Genomic DNA, 23,515 nt, shown 5'->3' with positions numbered 1-23,515 from the left:
GTGATCCAGGCTTGAGTTGATTTTTGTTAAAGGTGTAAGGACTGTGTCTAGACTTGATTCTTTTTTGCATGTGGTTGTCCAATTTTTCCAGCAACATTGAAAAAAAAATTATCCTTTTTCCATTAAATTGTCTTTACTTCCTTGTCAAAAATCAGTTGACTGTATTTAAGTAGTCTATTCTAGACTCTATGTTCTGTTCCACTGATGATCTTATGAATTCTTTACTTATACCATATTGTCTTGGTTGCTGTAACATTATAGTAATTGTTGAAATCGAGTAATGTAAGTCCCCTTGCTTTGCTTTTCATCCATATTGTATTGGTACTCTTGAATCTTTTGCTTTTCCACAAAAAACATTGAGTTATCAATTGGAATTTGATCGAGTTTTCATGGAATTTATAGATTATTGGGAAGAACTGATATTTTAACACTATTGAGTCTTCCCATCCTATTCATGAATAAAGGAATGTTTCTTCATTTATTTAGAATTACTTTTATTTGTCTCATCAGAGTTTTTTATTTTAATTTGAAGTTGTTCACTGCTGGTGTTTAGGAAATCAATTCCTATTTGTATATTAGACTTATTTCTTGCAACCTTGCTACCATCACTTATTAGTTCAAGGAGTGTTTTGTTTTGTTTTTGTTTTTGGTAGATTGGGATTTTCTGTATAGACAATCATGTCATCTGCAAGAAAAGACAATTTTCTTTCTTTCTTTCCATCTGTCCATATTTTATGTCTTTTTTTTTTTTTTTGTCTTATTGCATTAGCTAGAACTTTTGGTATGATATTGAAAAGAAGTTGTGAGGGGTGCATCCTTGCCTTGTTCCCAATTTTAAGGGGAAAGCATCTTGTTTCACTATTAAATATAAGGTTAGCTGTAGGTTTTTATTTGTTTTTTTTTTCTTTTTTATAGCTGTTCTTTCTCAAGTTGATGAATTTCTTTTTAACCATTTAAAAATGTGGCTGCAACAACCAAATCAAGCAGACCTGGGCTTAGATATTGACTTTGTTACTTTCTAGCTACAGTGACCTTGGGTGAATTAACTAGCCTATTTGAGTGTTAGCCTTAGTTTCCTAAGTATGAGATTTAAAAAATATGTTGAAATTGTAGAAAGGATTAGCATTAGAAAACTTTTAAATTATTCAGAGGTGAATGCTTTCAAGAATTGGATGTGGCATGAAACCCAGAAACAGTAAAAAGAAAAGATGGAGAAGTAAGACTCTCTGAGCACTAAGCTGTGGCAAAAATTTCCAGGAAGAGCTGAAAAATCAAATATGATTCTGTAAGCATTGATATGAATTTGCCCATTGGAACAAAAATGACCCGATGATTTGGTGCAGATACAGAATGCATCTTTTAAAGTGAAAATGATAGAACTAATCAGAGATATGATAAATTATTTTATAATGGTGTATTAAGAATTGTAATGCAAAAAAAAAAAAAAAACCTAGGAAGAGTGGGGAGAAGATGGCCTCTCAGGAGGAAAAGGTTTTTCCTTTTAAGTGCTATTGTTCAGCATGGTAAATAAAGCTAATAATAGCGTATTATACATATCAAAATTGTTAAGAGAGTAAGTATTAAATGTTCTTCCCACAAAAAAGGGAAATATTTGAGGTGGTGACCAAAAAAAAGAAAGAAAGAAAAAGAAAATGATAGAACTCAGGAAAGAAAATGGAGCTGGAAAACATCCAGAACAAAACAAAACAAAAGGCAAACATTAATGGCCTCAAGTCACCTCAAGCCACCCCAATAAGCCTCAGGTCTTATTCAACCATTATATTCCTTTAGGTGACACCATCTAAGCTCCAAAGAATGAGTAACCCACTTATTCTGGCTGCTCCACCTTCTCATAGATGCTTTATTTCTTCATCATTTATTTATTCTTTAATTAACTAAATTAATTAATCAAACACATGGGAATGTTTGATTGGAATCAAACACAGGGCTTCATGCACACTAGGTAAGGTAAGTGCTCTACCACGGAGCTTCACTTCTGGCTCCATTTATTTATTTTTTCCTTTAGGGCCCTTTTCTGTTTTTAATACCTTTATTTATTTATCTATTTATTTATTTATATGCTGTGCTGAGGATCAAACCCAGTGACTCACATGTGCTAGGCAAGCTCTCTACACTGAGCTTTAACCCCAAACCCCTTTAGGGCCCTTTTACCTTCCATAGCCTTGATGCTATTAAAAAGCTTGCAGTGAAGATCATAATACCGTTCTGTCTTAGAGTGTGTAGGGACTATCAAGGATTTCATTTCAAGCATTTTGGTTCCCACTCTACCAAACAGGCAGCTGCTTGTGTTTTGCCTTTATTTCTGTGGCTAGGTGCTTAGTTTCAGGCACCTGTTCATTTTTTTCTCATAATTGGTTGACTTTGATAGTTGTTTGTTATTAATTTCTGTTTTTCAGGTCAGTCCTTCAGTAATAACCCTAACTTTCCTTTTCCATAATGGATGAATATTTATTGTGCACAAAAATGATTTTAATCAAATTTACCTTTATTTTCAATTACATTAGTCATAACCTATTCTTTACTAGTCTAAAACAGATGTACATTTAGAATCACATATTTTAGTTTCCCTAGATCTTGATTTTACCTTCTATATATCTGATGATATTTGAATAATACAAATCAACCCACTTAATTTCTGTGTGAGAACCATAGATTCAACCAAGAAAAGTCTCTCTATTTTTGTTTTTATTTATATTTATTCTCATTTAAACAGCTTAAACATTACTTCTTCACTATCTTGGAATGGTGCAATTTTCTAAATATATGTCACAGCCAAATATCAAATGCCAATCACTATCTATAAGAACAATTAACAAAGTACTATACTACTTGCTGCTTAGAATCTAAATATAAAGTCTATTTTTTTCTAAAGAGATTATTTTTGGTTAAAGCTATGATCCTTACCTTTATAAAGTGTGTGAATCTGCAAAATAAACTTGAAGTATTTTAGCAGTATATCAACAGAGTATTTTTATGTAGTTAAATCAAGCCATAATCTTTTTTCAATTAACAAATGCTTGTCCTTCACAATAGAAGCAAAACTATTAATTTTATCAGTTTCTCACTACTATTTTTTCTTCATCTGTCTATAAAGGTAAATGAATCAATGCTCTTAATTCATCAAAGAAATATAGTTATTTGTTTCTAGAAGATATAATCCTAACAGCACTGAAGTTACATTTTAGGGCTTGAAATTAGCTAGACGATCCTTATGGAGTATCTAGGCATTGGATGACGATGGATTCTTCCTTGCTAGGTAGAAAAATTAGCAGAGATAATTTTGTCCTTCCTAGATGTGCATCCATAGAAGCTGCTCTTTCTCCAGAGCAACTCCTGTAGGCATGAGGGTGCCAAGCAATGGAGCCCTTTGGACAAGAACCTCATAACTTTTATTACCAGGACCAGGTCTCTCAGCTCCCATTTCTGTTTGTCACAGAGAGCTCCTGGGAGTACAGCATCAATCTTAGAATGACCCAGTGTCCTGTCTCTGTCCTTGTGACTTGTGAAGGGAGCATTGCTTGCTCCCTTCATCTCAGGGGGCCTCTCCCAAGTACCTGATCTAGGTTGGGCCTCTCTTATTCCAGTATGTTGTGAGAAGTCTCAGAAGTCTCAAAACTGTCTAATGAGGACTTTGCCTGGCTTCAGGGATGATATGAGTGCTTGCAAGGAAAATCCTTTCAATGGAAACCTTTCTGAGACCTCTATGTTGCCTCAGCTTAGGGGCTGTAAACTTGAATACTCCAGAGACCAGGGAAATGGAAGAAATGGAAGACAACAGGAGGGATGGAAACAGCAGATAGTAATGTTCAGTTCCCAGGAAAGGAGCCGCTAAAGCTCAGCTCCTGCAGACCATTATGGTTCAGCTTCTAGACCCTCCAACTTTTCAAAAGCAGCCAACATCCAGATTTTACATTCAGTCACCAAAACACCATGCTGATTGAATAGACCATGTAGATGGACTCAGCAATTTGGCTCACTCATCAATTGGTGACCTCAGTAACTAATTCACACCAGTTCTATTGCTCTTCGAATTCTCCTACTTGGTCTGAGGCACTGCCTTCTTTTCTGAATGAAAACTTTGGGTTCAGCAAGTAGAAAAGTCAATTTGTACTAGTTGGAATGATATGAAATTTCATGAACATCTCTAGAAATTTATCTCTAAAAATTCTAGAAACTTCCCAGTTTTGCTTGACAGTTCAGAAGACACAAGTTCCATTTCTCTGTGGATATTTAGATCCCATCCTCAATGTGGTTCCAAGAAGATTGAAGCAGTTCTGGGTCTCATGCTTCTGTCTGTTATCCAGAGGGGAGAGAAAGTCTCTTCTTGAAGCTCTTTCTGAAGATAAGCAGGAATCTTTCCAGAAACCTCAGTAAATTGTTTTTCAAGTCTCACTGGCCTCAACTGGGTCATGTGTCCGTTCATGAACCAATCAGATAAGTGTAGTAGGATTATCCTTATACCAATAAAGCTTGAGTCATGGAGAACAGGGGTGGGTCATAGTTTCTTGAGACTCTTGGGTATACATGTGCACACACATATGTGCATGTACATACTTGAACAAAATTGGGGTTTCATTAGGAAAGACAAAGGGGCATGTGGATACTGGGCAGTCAACCAGTGATACCTTTATACTGTGCTTTGTATTTTATGAAACGGCCTTTCCAAGGTCCCATCTTGTGGTAGATAACCCAGTGTTCCTTCCTGCCAGTGTTCAAATTCTAGTAACTGGAGAATTTGGCATTGCTCTTAAACTTCATATTGTTTCCTTCTTCTCTCTTCACATAGAGAATGAAGACATATAAGCAAGCTGAGTTCCTAGAACAGCTTTGGCATAAGTATTGGATGTGGGTTTGACATCCTATAAACAAACCTGATATTTCTGAGTTCATTTTATTTGACTATGACATAGGAAGAATATTAATTACTCAGTGGGTAGTCAGAAGATTAAATAAAAAGAATGTAGCACAGTTCTGGTATATAGCAAGTGTTAAGTAATTATTATTATTATTATGTTTATGTCATCAATTCTGAAGATAGCTATTCAACTTACAAACTTTGGTTTATAGCAATACTTCAGGTATTTTTAAGTTGGTAAACTCCCTCCTCCTCCAATTAACCTTGTAGATAAAAGGTAGAAAAATGTCTTGGCTTCTAGTTTTTGGAATAAGGCAAAGAAATCTCCCATACTTTTCATTGAAGACAGGCCATTTATGATGCAAGCAATTGATTTCTTTGCACTTTTTCTTTAAGCACAAATTTATTGTTGTTTTAAATTTGTACCAGGGAGTGAAGTAAATGCATCATCAGAAATTGGTTGCAAGAGGAGTCAAGCAAAGAACTGAGTTCCTTGCTCACTTTATCCCACATAGAGGCCAATTCTGGAAGCTGAATTCCACTCTGTTCAACTTCTTTATATCAAAAAGGATTTATAAAATGGGAGACAAACATTTAAAATTAGGACTGCAAATTGGTGCAGCCAATATGGAAAGCAGTATGGAGATTCCTTGGAAATCTGGGAATGGAACCACCATTTGACCCAGCTATCCCTCTCCTTGGTCTATACCCAAAAGACTTAAAAACAACACACTACAGGGACACAGCCACATCAATGTTTATAGCAGCACAATTTACAATAGCCTAAACTGTGGAACCAACCTAGATGCCCATCAATGGATGAATGGATAAAAAAAAAATGTGGCAAATATACACAATGGAATTTTACTCAGCAATAAAAGAGAATAAAATCATGGCATTTGCAGGTAAATGGATGGAGTTAGAGAAGATAATGCTAAGTGAAGTTAGCCAATCTCAAAAAACCAAATGCCGAATATCTTCTCTGATATAAGAAGGTTGACTCATAGTGTGGTAGGGAGGGGGAGCATGGGAGGAATAGATGAATTCGAGATAGGGCAGAGGGGTGGGAGGGAAAGGGAGGGGGCAGGGGATTAGTAAGGATGGTGGAATGTGATAGACATAATTATCCTAAGTACATGTATGAAGACACAAATTGGTGTCAACATACTTTATATACAACCAGAGATATGAAAAATTGTGCTGTATATGTGTAATAAGAATTGTAATGCATTCCACTATCATTTATTTTTTTAAAAAAATCAATAAAAAAGAAAAGAATACAAGTAACAATAAATGTTGGTGAGAATCTGAGGGAAAAATTAGGATTATTCTTTTTTAAAACTTTTAAATTCTTAATTTTTTATTTATGACAGCGGAATTCTTAGCAGGAAATTTTTTCTTATTTTTCTAGATGAATTTTATGATTGCTTTATCTATTTCTATGAGGAATGTCACTGGAATTAGGATTATTCGTAATAGTAATAAAGACACCTGACACTGGTATTGTACTTTGCCATTTACAACATGTTTTCACTTTTTATAAATCACAAGATTTTCAGGTCTGTGAATTTATAAATTGCCATTTCACTCACTGTTTATCTCTAATTGCTATTACAATGCCTAGTATACAAGAGGCATTTAATAAACATGCACAAAATACCTTAAAATTACCCTCTGGAGAGAGATTTGGGGGCTCTTATCATTACTACCCACTTACAGAAGAGGAAACTAAGTCTCAGAGACATCTCATGACTTGCTTAAGTCCACCCAGCTAGTGAGTGGTGGAAACAAGACTTAAACACAGTGACTTGTTTTGTTTTTCTAGTCATTCTCTGGTGGGGAGGACAGGTGGAATGTTCTGACAAGATAGCTAGTTTGTGATTACAAAAATTAGGTTTCTTGGGCTATACGTGAGTAAAAAACCTACCCTCTGAGAGAACAGCTGCGCATCATCTGTGTTTGGTGGGACTTAGGCTCCCTCAGCCTTCAGGGAACAGGGGCCACAGCATTCGAAGAAAACATCACCATGTTACAGGCAACAGCAAAATGGTTTCAATGACTGAGCAGCTACTATTTGTCAAAGAAGACCATTAAATAAGGTATGATTTAATTTATGGACCAGGAGATAGAAATTCAGAACAACTAAATGCTCTTTTCACTCTCTGAAAATGAATTTGTCTTAAGAATTGCCCCATTAGCAGAATAATTTAGAAAGGCTAATTGATTCACTGGCAGAATTCTAAGGTGAGTAAAGATGTCCCCATGTACCTTTGACCACAGAGAGGCCTTTCTCTGAACCGACATGCTGGCCCCTTGAATCCAACCCTCAGACTGGCTGAAAGGCCCTGCTGGGTGTCGTGGTGCCAGAAAAGCTGAATCCTTTCATTAACCAACCTTCCTGTTCTTCTCTGTGCAGACATGTGCTTGTTTTATTTTAAAAATAAATAAATAAGCCTAGTTTGCCGTAAGCCTGTAGTACACTGATAGAATTTGCTTTATGCCAAGTTTCCTGCCATATCCAGTAGACTAGCACTTTCCAGCCTAGGAGAGAGGGTCTTGATAGAATGTGGGATTATTACAGGCAGTTCAGGAATATTCATGCACACTAAAAATTGTGCCAAAATAAAAAAAATGGGCAGAGAAGGTAGAGAAATCTCCCAACCCTGTTCACGCCTTCAGGTTCCTGGAGTATAAAAATCTCCCCAAGAAACCAAAAATGGTGTCAGAGTTTAGATAAGACAGTCTCAAACTTTCTGTGTAAGAAACCAGTTCTAGATTTTGTTTTCCCATTTGTTTTGGGCCAATACTTATAGAAAACAACTCTTCATGTTCCAGTACAGTCTATGGACCACACCTTGACCACACCTTGCTTGACAGGTTTTTAAAACATTAAAATATTATGATTGTGTTCACATTATTTTAGTAGAGTATTTATAAAATATTAATTCATTGTATACAATACACGGTAATGTGTTCCAGGTGAACAAATTCTTTCAACCCAGTTCACACATTTCTTTTCTTTCTTTTTTGTTGATATCAGGGATCAAACCCAGAGGCACTTAACCACTGAGCAACCTCCCCAGCCCCTTTTTATATTTTGCTTAGAGACAGGGGTCTCGCTAAGTTGCTTAGGGCCTCCCTAAATTGCTGAAGCTGCCTTTGAACTGGATTCTGCTGCCTTAGCCTCCCAAGCCACTGGGATTACAGATGTGTGCCACCATACCCAGTCAACCCAGCGCATGCATTTCTGAGACCGTATAGTCACTGTTACAGACAACATTAAAAATGTACACTTAAGCACTTAAGGATTTTATTTTTTTTTTCTTTTTTTTTTTTTAATTTTATTTTTTTATTGGTTATTCAAAACATTACAAATATTTCAGAATCACATCGGTTACACATCCACATTTTTACATAATACCATAATAGTAACTGTTGTATTCTGCTACCTTTCCTATCCTCTACTATCCCCCCTCCCCTCCCCTCCCAACTTCTCTCTCTACCCCATCTACTGTAATTCATTTCTCTCCTTATTTTTTTCCCATTCCCCTCACAAACTCTTATATGTAATTTTGTATAACAATGAGGGTCTCCTTCCATTTCCAAGCAATTTCCCTTTTCTCTCCCTTTCCCTCCCACTTCATGACTCTGCTTAATGTTAATCTTTTCCTCCTGCTCTTCCTCCCTGCTCTGTTCTTGGTTGCTCTCATTATATCAAAGAAGACATTTGGCATTTGTTTTTTAGGGATTGGCTAGCTTCACTTAGCATAATCTGCTCTAGTGCCATCCATTTCCCTGCAAATTCCATGATTTTGTCATTTCTTAGTGCTGCGTAGTACTCCATTGTGTATAAATGCCACATTTTTTTTATCCATTCATCTATTGAGGGGCATCGGGGTTGGTTCCACAGTCTAGCTATTGTGAATTGTGCTGCTATGAACATCGATGTGGCAGGATCCCTGTAGTACGCTCTTTTGAGGTCTTCAGGGAATAGTCCGAGAAGGGCAATAGCTGGGTCAAATGGTGGTTCCATTCCCAGCTTTCCCAGGAATCTCCATACTGCTTTCCATATTGGCCTCACCATTTTGCAGTCCCACCAGCAATGTATAAGAGTACCCTTTTCCCCACATCCTCGCCAGCACTTGTTATTGTTCGACTTCATAATGGCTGCCAATCTTACTGGAGTGAGATGGTATCTTAGGGTGGTTTTGATTTGCATTTCTCTGACTGCTAGAGATGGTGAGCATTTTTTCATGTACTTGTTGATTGATTGTATGTCCTCCTCTGAGAAATGTCTGTTCAGGTCTTTGGCCCATTTGTTGATTGGGTTATTTGTTTTCTTATTGTTTAATTTTTTGAGTTCTTTGTATACTCTGGATATTAGGGCTCTATCTGAAGTGTGAGGAGTAAAAATTTGTTCCCATGATGTAGGCTCCCTATTTACCTCTCTTATTGTTTCTCTTGCTGAGAAAAAACTTTTTAGTTTGAGTAAGTCCCATTTGTTGATTCTTGTTTTTAACTCTTGTGCTATGGGTGTCCTATTAAGGAATTTGGAGCCCGACCCCACAATATGTAGATCGGAGCCAACCTTTTCATCTATCAGACGCATAGTCTCTGATTTGATATCAAGGTCCTTGATCCATTTTGAGTTAACTTTTGTGCAAGGCGAGAGGAGGGGATTCAGTTTCATTTTATTGCATATGGATTTCCAGTTTTCCCAGCACCATTTGTTGAAGATGCTATCCTTCCTCCATTGCATGCTTTTAGCCCCTTTATCGAATATAAGATAGTTGTAATTTTGTGGATTGGTTTCTGTGTCCTCTATTCTATACCATTGGTCCACCCGCCTGTTTTGGTACCAGTACCATGCTGTTTTTGTTACTATTGCTTTGTAGTACAGTTTGAAATCTGGTATCGCTACACCTCCTGATTCACACTTCCTGCTTAGAATTGCTTTTGCTATTCTGGGTCTTTTATTTTTCCATATGAATTTCATGATTGCTTTATCTATTTCTTCAAGAAATGCCGTTGGGATTTTGATTGGCATTGCATTGAACCTATAGAGAACTTTTGGTAATATTGCCATTTTGATGACGTTAGTTCTGCCTATCCATGAACAGGGTATATTTTTCCATCTTCTGAGATCTTCTTCTATTTCTCTCTTTAGGGTTCTGTAGTTTTCATTGTATAAATCTTTCACCTCTTTTGTTAGGTTGATTCCCAAGTATTTTATTTTTTTTAAGGATATTGTGAATGGGGTAGATGTCCTCATTTCCAGTTCAGAAGATTTGTCGCTGATATACAGGAATGCCTTTGATTTATGCGTGTTGATTTTATATCCAGCCACTTTGCTGAATTCATTTATTAGCTCTAGTAGTTTCTTTGTAGACCCTTTTGTGTCTTCTAGGTATAGGATCATATCATCCTCAAATAGTGATAATTTAAGTTCTTCTTTTCCTATTTTTATGCCTTTAATTTCTTTTGTCTGTCTAATTGCTCTGGCCAGTGTTTCGAGAACTATATTGAATAGAAGTGGTAAGAGAGGGCATCCCTGTCTTGTTCCAGATTTTAGAGGGAATGCCTTCAGTTTTTTTCCATTTAGAATGATGCTAGCCTGAGGCTTAGCATATATAGCTTTTATAATTTTGAGGTAAGTTCCTGTTATCCCTAGTTTTTCTAATGTTTTGAACATAAAGGGATGCTGTACTTTGTCGAATGCTTTTTCTGCGTCCACCGAGATGATCATATGGTTCTTATCTTTAAGTCTATTGATGTGGTGAATAACGTTTATTGATTTCCGTATATTGAACCAGCCTTGCATCCCAGGGATGAATCCTACTTGATCATGGTGCACAATCTTTTTGATATGTTTTTGTATATGATTTGCCAGAATTTTATTGAGGATTTTTGCATCTAAATTCATTAGGGATATTGGTCTGTAGTTTTCTTTCTTTGAGGTGTCCTTCTCTGGTTTGGGAATCAGGGTGATATTGGCCTCATAGAATGAATTTGGGAGTTCTCCCTCTTTTTCTATCTCCTGAAATAGATTATGGAGTATTGGTATTAGTTCCTCTTTAAATGTTTTGTAAAACTCTGCTGTATATCCATCCGGTCCTGGGCTTTTCTTGGTTGGTAGTCTTTTGATGGCTTCTTCTATTTCCTCCCTTGATATTGATCTGTTTAGGTTGTTTATATCTTCCTGATTCAATCTGGGTAGTTCATATGTCTCAAGGAATTTATCTATGCCTTCACTATCTTCTATTTTATTAGAGTATAGGGTTTCAAAATAATTTCTAATTATCGTCTGTATTTCTGAATTGTCTGTTGTGATGTTGCCTTTTTCATCCCGTAAGCTAGTAATTTGGGTTCTCTCTCTTCTTCTCCTTGTTAGTGTGGCTAGTGGTCTATCAATCTTATTTATTTTTTCAAAGAACCAACTTTTAGTTTTGTCAATTTTTTCGATTGTTTCTTTTGTTTCGATTTCATTGATTTCTGCTCTAATTTTAATTATTTCTTGCCTTCTGCTGTATTTGCTGCTGATTTGTTCTTCTTTTTCTAAGGCTTTGAGGTGTAGCATGAGGTCATTTATTTGTTGGCTTTTCCTTCTTTTAAGGAATGAACTCCATGAAATGAATTTTCCTCTTAGTACTGCTTTCATAGTGTCCCAAAGATTTCGATCACTTAAGGATTTTAGTCACAGATGATCAAATTATAGTGACCCCTGTATGAGGAGCCCCTATTACTTAGACATTTGTATCCTATCATTTTTCACATGTATGAAATGCTGTCGAGATGAATAAAACACAATTTATGAAAGAGCTCTAGAGAATTTACATAAGCTGTTTGATTTTTTACCCCTCTTATTCAGCTTTGAAAGTGCAGCTGCTATCCTGTGGGAAAACTGACAAAATTTTGATATTAAAAAAAGTCTTTTTACTTGAAATCTTTGATAACTACTTCTCCACACAGACCTCGAAGGAATGCATGAAAGTTAGCTAATTCTGTTACATAGAAAGAATAGTCAATCAGAGAACTCTGCTGTCTTTCCTGAGACTATTAGTGCTGTGCAGGCTGAAGGGTTTCTGTGAAACACTTTTCTTCCCAGATCCCAGGTAATCCAGGTCTGAAAAGCAATACTTCATTTATTAATTCAGTAACATCTAGGGCTAACTACTGGCTTAGGCAGCAGGGAAGATGCCTCTATCCTTAGGAGGCTTAGGAAAAATTCTTGGGTCAGAACTCCAGTTTGTCCTCCAGTTCCTCTCCTGATATGAGATATATGGACAGATAGCTGGGCTGTGCCTCTTCACACCTGACCAGTGAACAAGCCTTTCTAACACTTGATATTGCACTTGTGTGGTCTCTTGTTGAGTGCAAGAATTGCACTTAGTGCATGGGAATGATAATAATAGAAACTTAGTAGCTCACAAACCTCATCCAGATTTCCAGGCATGAGTGGAACAGAGTAGAATGTGGGGGCTATTTGCCATCTTCCTTGGCATGAAACAGTATGATACAGATTATTTTGGAAAAGAAATGGGTTCTTATTTTTCTAAGTCATCTCTATGGACAAGTAAAATTTTGTACTTTTCCCAGTTAGGAAATTCCTGACCAATGCTTCTCAAACTTTAATGTGGATATAAATAGCCTAGGGATATTGTTAAGAGGCAGATCAGGTTTAGTAGGTCTGGGCTGTGCCTGAGAGTCTGTTTCCAACAACCTCCCTCCTAGACAATGCTGAGGCTGCTGCTCTTCAATTTTGTTGGTCTTTCAGTCATATTTTGAGTAACAGAGACTACATCCCATGTTGTGGGTTGTCAATCCATTTTGTGTTGTTATAACAGAATACCCAACATTGGGTTGTGGATAAGTAAAGAGGTTTATTTGGCGTATGATTCTGGTAGCTGGAAAGTATAAACAGCAAGGTGTTACACATCTGGCTGCTACAACATGAGCTGAGAAATGGAAAGGGTACTGGCCCCAGGCAAAAGGGCTATGCCTGTGAACAAAGGAGCAAGAGATTGGGGAGGAGCCAAGGTCACTCTTACAACCATCTACTCCTATAAGAATTAGCCAGGTTCTGCAAGAACTACACTAATCCATTACAGGGTGTTGTACCCTGTGATCTAATCATCTCTTGAAATCCCTACCACTTCAATACAGCTGTATTGGGGACCAGTCTCCCAGTATATGAACCACAATATTGGACAAATGATATCCAAACCATAGCACATGAGAATTGGCCTGACCTGCTTTTGTGGAAGGTACTGATCCCTATTTCAGCTACACTTACATACTCCAGTTACTACATTGCATTGGTATCTTTCTTATCTCAAGGCTCTTGAGTAGTCTAAGAACATATTGCTGAGGGGTATATATATATTGGTCACTGTGTTTAATCATTAGCAAAAATCTTTATTTTGCTTTGGACCACATATTTCTTAGGACAAAATGACAGCAGTATCTGTATGCCCAGTTAAGATCTGTTCCATTCATTTTATTACAACACATTGCTTTGACTCACGGATCTGGTGTATCCTGCATATGGTAGGGAGAGTTCCTCATGGTACACCTGAATGCAGTGAGCTTTGCAATCCAATCATAAAATGAGGAACTCAATGTGTTATGTTCAGTGAGTTGATAATACTCAGTCTCTTTAAGATGAGTGACTACAGAGTATATGTGTAAGAGAAACTAAATCTATTGATTATATTCTGGGCATTGTAATCAGCTATTGTCAGATAAAGGTTGTCATTTGAGTCTCCTGGTGTAACAATTACAGAAATTTAAAACCAAATTCAATTTTGATGATTTGTCTCTTTTGACTCACATCAGATGGTTTTTCTTATAAAGGCCTTTCAACTCAGGCAAAATTAAAGTTGAAATTGATGTCAGGCTGGGCACAGTGGCACATGCCTGGAATCCCACCAATTTGGGAGGCTGAGGCAGGAGGATTGCAAATTCAAACCCAGCCTCAGCAACTTAGTGAGGGCCTAAGCAACTTTGAGAGACCCTGTCTCTAAATAAAATACAAAGAGAAAGGGCTGAGGAGAGGTGGCCTAGTGATTAAGTGCCCCTGGGTTCAATCCCCAGTACCCACCCCCTGCCAAAAAAAGAAAGAAAGTGATGCAGGAAAACAGAGGCTTCATTCATATCACAACTTGTGCTTCACCCAGCGCTGTGCATCCTTGGCCAGGGAGTGGCTTTTCCACCCCATCCCTGAGCTGGTGATTGTACTTTTTAATGAAGACATCACCATGTAGCATAGGCCAAACTAATCTTCTAAATTAGTTTTAATGGATTAGAAGAATGGCTCACTTAATCTTTCTAGTTTCTTAATTTCTTTTCAATAGGCCACATTCCATCCCTAAAACATTCTGTAGGTCTATCAGCAACTTTGATTGAAGCATGAATTAATCTTATCAGAATCCTGATGGAGGCTTAGATGGGTCTTTGCTATTCAGAGGGTTTGGTTGTAATGTAATCTTAATCAGATTTTGCTGGTATGTCTTTAGGAATTTTGGAAGGAAAGATAATCTAACCAATTTAGAAATCGTATAGCACAAACATCTAAACCAAAATAGAAATAACCAGGGTTTACCCCAATGACAAGGGCCTGTCTTTAGATCCTAGTCCTGGGATGCTTGATCTCCACAGTACCTTTCTGTGTTGATGTATGGATGGAAATGGTGGCTTTAGGGCTTGAGGAAGCAGGTTTTCTAACATTCCTGGTGGGGTTGAAGTATCCAGTACTTCTCAGTGCACTGCTGCCTAGACTGGAAGTGGACTCAGCATAATCTGAGGAGACAGTGTCTGGGTAGGAGCTTCGAATCTGCAGCCAGTTGGTCTAGCTGAGCTCCTGCCTTGTTTTGTAAAGTTGTGTGACTTGGGCAAGTCATAGAATCCCTTTGTGGTTCAGTTTCTTCAGATGTAAGATGAGGACCTTCCTCAGGTTCCTGGTGAGGATGGAACAAGTGATTAGAATAATCATCCAGGGCCTCGTATGTGCTATCTGAGGGTTTGCAAACTGTGGTTCTCCACAAGTATTGAGAAGTGAAGTCAGTGTTCTGAGTTGCAAACAGCATTTGAAAAATTAAATAAAACATATTTTGCAAATATTAGAATGAAATAGAGCATTTTAGAGTGCATTGCGTCTATGCAGGGATTGTTGAATATCCTTTTGGCTCCTCTCTTTGGTGTTCTTTTGATTGTGTGTGTGTGCATGTGCATGTTTTCAATGAAGTTGTGATTAACAGAATATGGAAGCCCCTCCTCCAGAAACAAGTGAATCCATTTTTCTAAACACAGACCCATTGGGGTGAGTGAGGCCTTCCTTCTATGGACACAATGTGTAGGTGAGCTGTGATTGAAACTTTCATGTGCTTCCCTTGCAGAGGGAAACCAAAGGGCAGTTTCTTATCGACCACATCTGCAACTACTACAGCTTGCTGGAGAAGGACTACTTTGGCATTCGCTATGTGGATCCAGAGAAGCAGCGGGTAAGAGCTAACCCCTATCTCAACCCATTCTGAGGGAGGAACCCAGGCTGTGGGGCACTGTGGGTGTGCCTCCCAGAGCCCCTGTGGGGTCCTTGTTCTCATGGATTATTGGCCACAGGAAACTATTCATTCAGTGGGTATGTGAGTCAAAGGCTTAGGCCCTGTCCCACTGACTGGGTAGAACAGGAGAAGGTTACATTATAGGTCTTTCCAGAAAGCTGGTCCCACCTGGACAGAAGAGAGAATATTCCTGTGCCATTTGATTGGCACAATGGTATCAACAGTGGCCACATAAAATCTGATTAGAGAAAAATCCCCCAACCTCTGACAATAAACCACTACTGGTAGATGAGAGGGTGAATGCTTAATGGGTTTAGGGTTTTCTTTGGGGATCATGAAAATGTTTGGAACCTGATACAGGTGGTGGTTGCACCACATGGTGAATGTACTAAATGCCACTGGAATGTGCATTTTAAAATCGTTAATTTTATGTTATGTGGATTTTACCTCAGTTTTTAAAAAAAGCTTTTGACAGATGAAAGATTAAATTATTTTGGAAGTTGCTCCTTGTCTTCTTGCTCCTGGACACATTTACCCTTTCTAGCTCACAAGAGTGAGCAAGGAGTCTCACTTTTCAAGCAGGTGTGTGCTTTAGTGTCTGTAGGCATGGCATGTGCTAGACTTCCTGGGGCATGTGCCTCTCACATCCAAAAGACCTCTGGAATCTCTGTCCCAGCCAGTAGGGCTTCCTCTTCTTGCAACCCTGCTGTGCATTTGAGCTGTGGGCTAGAGGCTCTGTACAAGTGTGAATTGGCTTCCTGGGTTGCCAAGGTTTGGGGGGCAGAGCTGGGGGATAGGACTCCTTTTTTATTTGTCCCCTTCCTCTCCAGGGTTCCTGGTTTTCTTCCTGTTTCCTCTTCCCTCTCTACAATCCCACCAGGCTGTTAGTTTAGTATTTACTGACTCAGCATGAAGAGGGAAGGTTTGCAGAGTGTACTTTTGTAAAGGAGGAAGATTAGTTTTTGTCCTGGAACACAGAGGAAGTTACTTAGCTCCTGGAGTCCTACAGGACCCTGTGGGGGGATACAATGAAGTGGCTCAGAGGAAGAGGTTTTGGTTTCCTATGGAACCTGCAGTCGCCCTTGAAGGGGCCAAGTATTTACAGAGTGAGGAAGGCAAAGGACAGTGGTGAGGATGCAGGGCTCACATGGTGTCAGGGAGGGGGTCTGTGGTGTGACATTTACTACTAAGTAACAGTGGTCCCCAGACTTGGCCCTGCAACAGAATCACCTTGAGTGTTTGCTAAAAATACTCAGTGTGGATCTTATTCCAGACCTCCTCAATCAGAATTCCTGGGCCAGTCTCAGGAACATGTATTTTAACACATTCCTATTCTAATTTTGATGCAGTTGGGTTCACTTTGGTCTTCTGGCCAGTGTTGGGAACCATGGCATAAAGGCATTCATAGACATAGCTTCTTATGGTTTGAGAGGATATTATATGGAGAGTAAAACAGGCTGAAAGGTCCCACAGTTAGTAAGCAATAGAATGAATATTTGAATTTAGGATCATGATTCAAATCCCTGTAAGCCTAACAGACTCTGGAGTGTATTCATCATCTAATTAAAACTGAAAATAAGCTGGGTTGGTGGCACACACCTGTAATCCCAGTGGCTCAGGAGGCTGAGGCAGGAGAATCACAAGTTCAAAGCCAGCCTTAGCAACTTAGGGAGGCTCTAAGTAACTTAGTGAGACTCTGTCTCTAAATAAAATATTAGAAAGGGCTGGAGATGTGGCTCAGTGGTTAAGCGCCCCCCTGGGTTCAATCCTTGGTACCAAACAAACACCCCCCCCCCCCGCCCCACAAAACAAAACAAAACAAAACAAACAAACAAACAAAAAACCCTGAAACTGAAAATAGATTATTTTTGTGTAAAATTCCATTCTATATTATAGACATCCAACTTATAGGAGAAATTCTAGATACCATTAGTTAAGCAATCATCATGCTCTAGGAAGTTTACACATACAGTATCTAGTCTTTCCAAAGCTCTGCAATGAAGAGAGAAACAGGATGGGGTTTGAACTCACATCCTTTCCTTTCTATTTCCTACGTAAAATTTTAAACACAGCCCTAGTCTTTTTTTGTAAAGGCCCACATAGAAAATATTTTCAGCTTTGTTGCTCAAATAGTCTCTGTTGCAATCACTCACCCTGCTGTTTTCATGGAAAGTGGCTGTAGACAATACTAAATTAGTGAATGTGGCTCTATGCCAATAAAACTTCATTTTTCTTTACTGTGCACTAGAAAGCAGGCAGTTAGCCACAGTTTGCTGACCTTTGGCCTAGGCAATAGCTAGAAGCCACTGAAATGCGTGAGCCTTTTTTCTCCATAGCTCTTAACCTTTGCATTGGGGAGATATTGGATGTAATTAAGAAAGGTCTTCAGAATTAAGGAACTGGAATCAGAAATATCAATATGAGTTCATGATTTTTAAGATATATACCATAGATAGATATGTAAACAAATATAGTTGTGTGTATAGGCTGGGCTAGTACATGCACACATAGATTTCCTGTTCTAAGAAGTTCTGTGCTCTAAGAAGGCCTAGAAGCAATGATGCCAGAGCAGCAATGAGCACACACAGATTTTGGGGTCTAAATGCCATTCTCCAACCACAGCAACAAGGTCTTTTTGCAGAAAGTGTTGATTCCAGGACTGAAATAGGAGAATCACAAGATGAACCTGGGGTATCTTGTGGTAACAGAAAGTGAGGAAGTACTGTAGCTGCGCATGTGCACACACACATGCACTCACATGCACACGCACAAAGGACAGAGTGCTAGGTAAAGCACTGAGCTTACCCCAAACAAGTGCCAATGGCTCAAACTGGAACAATTGGAGTGGCAAAACTAAATAACAATAGCATTATTATTAGAACCCATAAAATGAAATAAATATCGTGAGGCCATACTGATATAAATAATTGTACAAATAAATTGAAGAGTAAGATGGGACTGTTTTTTTTTTCTTACAGAAGAATTCTGATTAATAAATGTAGAAGGAATGAGGGAAAGAGAAAACCACCATTAGAACAATCCAATGATAATTGTTGCAGCTAAGAGTCATCAAAGAATCCTAAAATCAGTGGGCAAATTTTGAGGAGCAACAGGATGTTTCGAGACTCAGAGTACCTCCATCTTTCCCAAATATTTTTTCAGTACAAAGGGGAAAATAATAACTTTACAATGGAGAAGGCTGGAAGGCACCACTTTAACTGAGATTAAAATAAACATCACCAGTAAAAAGGTAGCAACACCATGGACTCCCAGCCTGAGGCACTGGGAAGGGTACACTGTCTCTGTTATTCTTCCCAATAAGGCACAATCTCCATCAAGTCTGGAGAAAACATCAGTCAAGTCCAAAGCGAGGCACATTCTCCAAAATAACTTAAAGCTTTTCATTTAAAATCATTAAGGTGGTAAAAGACAAGGAAATATGGGGAACTGTATTAGACTGGAGAGACACTTCAAGTAAAAGCAACATGGGATCATGGAGTAGATCCTGGAACAGAGAAAAGTATTGCAGTGGGAAACTGTGCAAACTCCAGAATAAGTCTGTTGTTCAGTTAATACTATTGTGCTAGTTACTGGTTTCTTATTTTTGTAATTGTACTGCAGTTACACAAGATGCTAATATTCAGGAAGAATGAGTGAAAGTTACACTCTACTGTTTTTATGAATTTTTATATGCCTAAAATTATTTTTTAAGGTTAGAATAAAAGATGTCTTCAGGCAGATGTGCTTCATTGTTCTTTGTGTTTTGACTTAGCTTAGCTTAATTTTTAAGGGTAATAAATTAGAGGAAAAATATGGGGAATACCCCAAAACAAAACTGTCTTATCTATTGTAGCTACTAAATTTCTTGGAGTTCTAAGCATCTGCCAAACCCATACCTGAGAACTTTTATTATAGCTTCTGCATGGGTTGCAGGGAAGTTGCTGTACAAACCTGTCTAGACTTTGGATTCAGAGAGATATGATTTAGAAATCCTATCTCTGCTGGTAAAGAAGTAATGTGATCTTGGCCAAATTATTAAAGCTCTCTGAGTCTCTGTCCAAATAAAGATAAAATACTTCTGTTTGGAGCTGATATGAGAATTAGATATAAAATATATAAATACTTAACACATGGTATATATTAACTACATTATATATTTTAATTTTATTATTAATTATTGCTATTATTATTCTTACAGTCATGATACATTAGGTCTAGGTGAGGAATTATAGCCATGATTAGCATCTCAGACCTGTCAGTGTTTGTAACAATTTCTTGTAAAGGCAGGGAGCACTATCATGATCTTTGGAGAGAGAAAACAGAAAGTGAGTATTGAAAAATTAGAAAAGCAATGGACTCAAAGGAATGAAGACAAGCCTGTATGGGAGTCTTAAGCAAAGACTAGTTTACCAACATTGTTTTTGTTGTTGTTGTTTTGTTTTTTGTTTTATTTTTAATCAGCTCTTGCACTTTTTAAATAATTACAAATAAAACTGATAAATTATTTGGATAGAAGCTAACCAAGAAAGAAAACCAAGTTATAGAAACTGAAGTGGAACTTACCTTTGTTGTGGGGCTAGTGGTTTGCCTGTGTCTCTTTCTCAATCGACAGCAAACTATTGTGGAATATTAAATATTTAGCATTATTACGTTTGGAACACCATATGTTTGACAAGATGTCTCCTGCCCCACATGCTCTGAAAGTGATGAGGACTGAATCAGTAAATAATGACTATTTTTTTTTCTATTTTAATGGCAAGGGCCCAGAGTTTCCATTATTATTATTTTGTCTGATGGAGGGATAGGTTAAATACCAGCTCATAAGAACCTCCTTCAGTTTGCACCACATTCATCTTCTGAGGAATTCCTATAATTATAGGAAAAAGAGGTAAATAGAATTATCCTGGCTTTACTAAAAGAGAAAGCTGGGTAATATTTCTAGAAGTATTAGTAGAAATGATTCCAAAAAGGAAAAGGTAGTATTTGGTCTAAGTCCAGGTGTATTTCTTAAATCTAGCATATTCTTTTCACCATTTTTGCTCAGGTATTTGGGTAACTTCTGGTTGGAAAGGTGAAATTTTGAAATAATTAGCTGGATATCATAATTTTAGTTTCTATGGTTATGGTTTGAGATATTCATTTGCTGGATTTCCCTTCTTTTTCTTTCACACCTTCACTTTTCCAAATGTAACTAAGGGAAGTTGCTGTACAAACTAAGGAAGCCCTTCCCAGTGCCTTAGAGCTGAGGGAGTATCCTCTTCCATGCCAGCCAGAGGAGACGTTATTCTAGAACTTGATTGTGGCTGGTTTACAGCCTAGAAGGAGACTGTACTCTGTACCTTGGGTTTTTAAACTTCCCTTAGTTCTAAGCATTTGCCAAACCCATTAACATTAGTGCCACTGTCTTCCCTGACAGGATGGTTATGCCTCATACCAAAGACAAGGGAAGTCCACACCTTGGGGGGCATGCTCCTCAAATGCCCTGTGACAGAGCATTGTGTTTCAGATGTCCTCCAGACACCACAGGGTTTATATGCTTTCTAATGGGAGAGTGAGCTGCAAAATCATGGATGCAAGGGCATGTTGGTCCTTGATGCCCCCCTAATATAATTACAGCCCTGAGGTTTTTACGTCGGGAGCCAGAAAGACCTAGTGAGCCTATTAGTGAGTTTTATTAATAATGGAAAAAGACATTGTCTGTTAGAGCAATTTGCTTTTTCTAGAGACACCTTGGGGAGGACATGGAATGGAATAAAAATCATCCCAATGATTTGAGGTTTAACTCTGGGGATGATGCCAGGAAGCCAGACAGCATTATGTCCCACCAGCTGCTCCTGCCATTGAAAGGCTGCTTCCTGCTCCTCGGATAATTGCTTCACAGATGCTTATAACTAGGAACAGGAGTGGTACCTAAGATTTAGGGCAGCCATGTGCTGAAGAGTAGGGTTGTTCTGCTGCCTCAAGTCCCCCGGGTCCCCGACATGGGTTTCCCCGTGTAATGAGTTTCCTTTTGCTTTTAAGGATCAAGAAGCATTAAAAATCAAGACTTTCTGAGTGCCCATATGGAAAAGCACAGGTAACTGGCCTTGTGGGTGAGGACTTTGAACATTCAAGTCACAGGTAGTCATAACATCTTTAAAACTGGATATATCATCTAGTGATTCAGTTGTGGCCCAAAATATTAACGTTGACAAACTTGAGGAAATTGTCAGAATCTTTCAGCAGACAGCAGGACTTGGTGTTTAGCTAAAATAATTGCTCATAATTGGTGCTGTTTATATCTGATGTCCTTCTGGGAGGGGAAGGGACACCTGATGAAAGGTCATGATCTTTTTTTTTTTTATGTGAAAATATGTGGTTTTTTTATTGCTAGAATTAAAAAGTAAGAAAAAGAATCCACTTATTCAGCTAATAATTATACATGAGCATATATGTATACATACACATGTTTTGAACAACCAACAATAAAAAAAAAGACATAAAAACATGTGAAAGGTCATGATCTTGAAGCCACTTAGCACACCAGGAAGTCATAATTTTTATGGGGAGGGAATGCATAAACTGGTTATCTTGTTTGGACCAGAAGGCAATTATAACAATAAGTAGACCAGGAAAATACCATTTTATCCTTGTGTCAGGAATAAATAGGAATATCCAAGGTAGAGAGGCTTTGCTCTCTTGGTGGTGGGAAGAACCTGGGCAGGAAATCAATTAGGGAGATAAGGTTTTTCTCTTAGAAAAAAAAAATTGATGGAGGGTCCCATAGCCAAAGATCATCAGAGGTGACTGGAAGCCAGTGGATTTGGGAGTTTCAAGATAGCTTTCAAGACAAGCTGGGAAAAATATCAGAGTGAAACTGTGGTGTATAGCTTGGAGAAATAAAAACAGTACAGGTTAAGAAATGATGGTTTGACGTAGACTTTTGTTTCTTTTTAGCTTCACCATATTTCTTTCACAGTTCGGTTGTAGCTTGGAGGGTAATGATGAGTAGCTTGTGTTCTAGTTATTTTACTGTGTAACAAGCCTCCCATACTTTAGTGGCTTAGAAAAACCCACATTTATTATGGCAAATAATTTTGTGGTTCAGGGATTTGGGCAGGGTTTAGCTGTGGTTCTTCTGCACTTCATGCCATGTGCAGGTGTCACCCAGGGGTGTTCAGTTGTTGGCTAGTCTGATCCTGGAGGGTTTGTACCTGGTTGGTACAGGTGGTTGGAAGATGGGGCTAGGAGACCTCCTCTCAAAAATGTAGTTTCAGGGCCTCTCGAGATGGCTATACCAACAAGGTGTCTGAACTTTTCAGGGTTTGGACTATATATGAAGTCAACCACCAAACAAACTCTATAGGAAAGAGCAGGTTTTGAGGGAGAGGTGATAAATTTTGAGCTTGTTGTCTGGGAAACCTGGGAGATAAAGTAGAAATTCTATCCCTGCCCCTTGCTAATTATATGACTTTAGCAGATTCCTTACCTTTCAATGCCTCAATGTCTTCATCTGTAAAATGGGAATACAAATAGGGCCTATTTCATAAGGTTTCTGTTTAATTGTATTAATCCATATTATCAGCTATGTATCTGATCTTGTATTCCTTGCTTTAAAAAGTTTGAATGGTTTGTGGGTCTGGCAACTTGGTGACATTTGACCTTAGAACATTTTAGTGATAATGTTAATAAGTTTATGTGGCATAACAACAAAATGTTACATGAATTTCATGATAACCTTGAAGGAATCCCATAATTTCTCTTATCCCAGTGTGCTTTAAGATAATCAGGAGTAATTGTTTTTATAAATTATTTGAAAATGTGTTCCATTTTCAAACTATAACTTTTTTTCTTTGAGAGAGTACACTAAAATTTCTTGGATGTGGGTTAGTGGCTAGCATGCAAGACCCTTAATCTGCTGCTGCTCTCCTCTTCCTCCTCCTCCTCCTCCTCCTCCTCCTCCTCCTCCTCCTCCTCCTTCTTCTTCTTCTTCTAGATGAACACAATACCTTTATTTTATGTATGTATGTATGTATGTATGTATATGTGTATGTGTGTATGTATTGGTACTAAGGATCAAACCCAGTGCCTCACAAGTGCT

The 23,515-nt window shown here is 38.1% G+C and overlaps 1 protein-coding gene across 2 annotated transcripts in view; it reads left to right on the top strand.

Moving 5' to 3' along the window:
* The window catches only part of Frmd3 (FERM domain containing 3), a 255,021-nt gene that overhangs the window by 119,183 nt on the left and 112,323 nt on the right, over window positions 1-23,515 (top strand). For both annotated transcript variants that reach the window (XM_076843507.2, XM_076843506.2), the window contains exon 2: window positions 15,271-15,375. In XM_076843507.2, the coding sequence (XP_076699622.1) occupies window positions 15,271-15,375 (105 nt within the window). The remainder of the gene's footprint in view (window positions 1-15,270; window positions 15,376-23,515) is intronic.

Source organism: Callospermophilus lateralis, chromosome 2 (genome assembly GCF_048772815.1).
Source record: "Callospermophilus lateralis isolate mCalLat2 chromosome 2, mCalLat2.hap1, whole genome shotgun sequence".
Taxonomy (NCBI): Eukaryota; Metazoa; Chordata; class Mammalia; order Rodentia; family Sciuridae; genus Callospermophilus; species Callospermophilus lateralis.
This window is presented reverse-complemented; position numbering and strand designations above follow the sequence as displayed.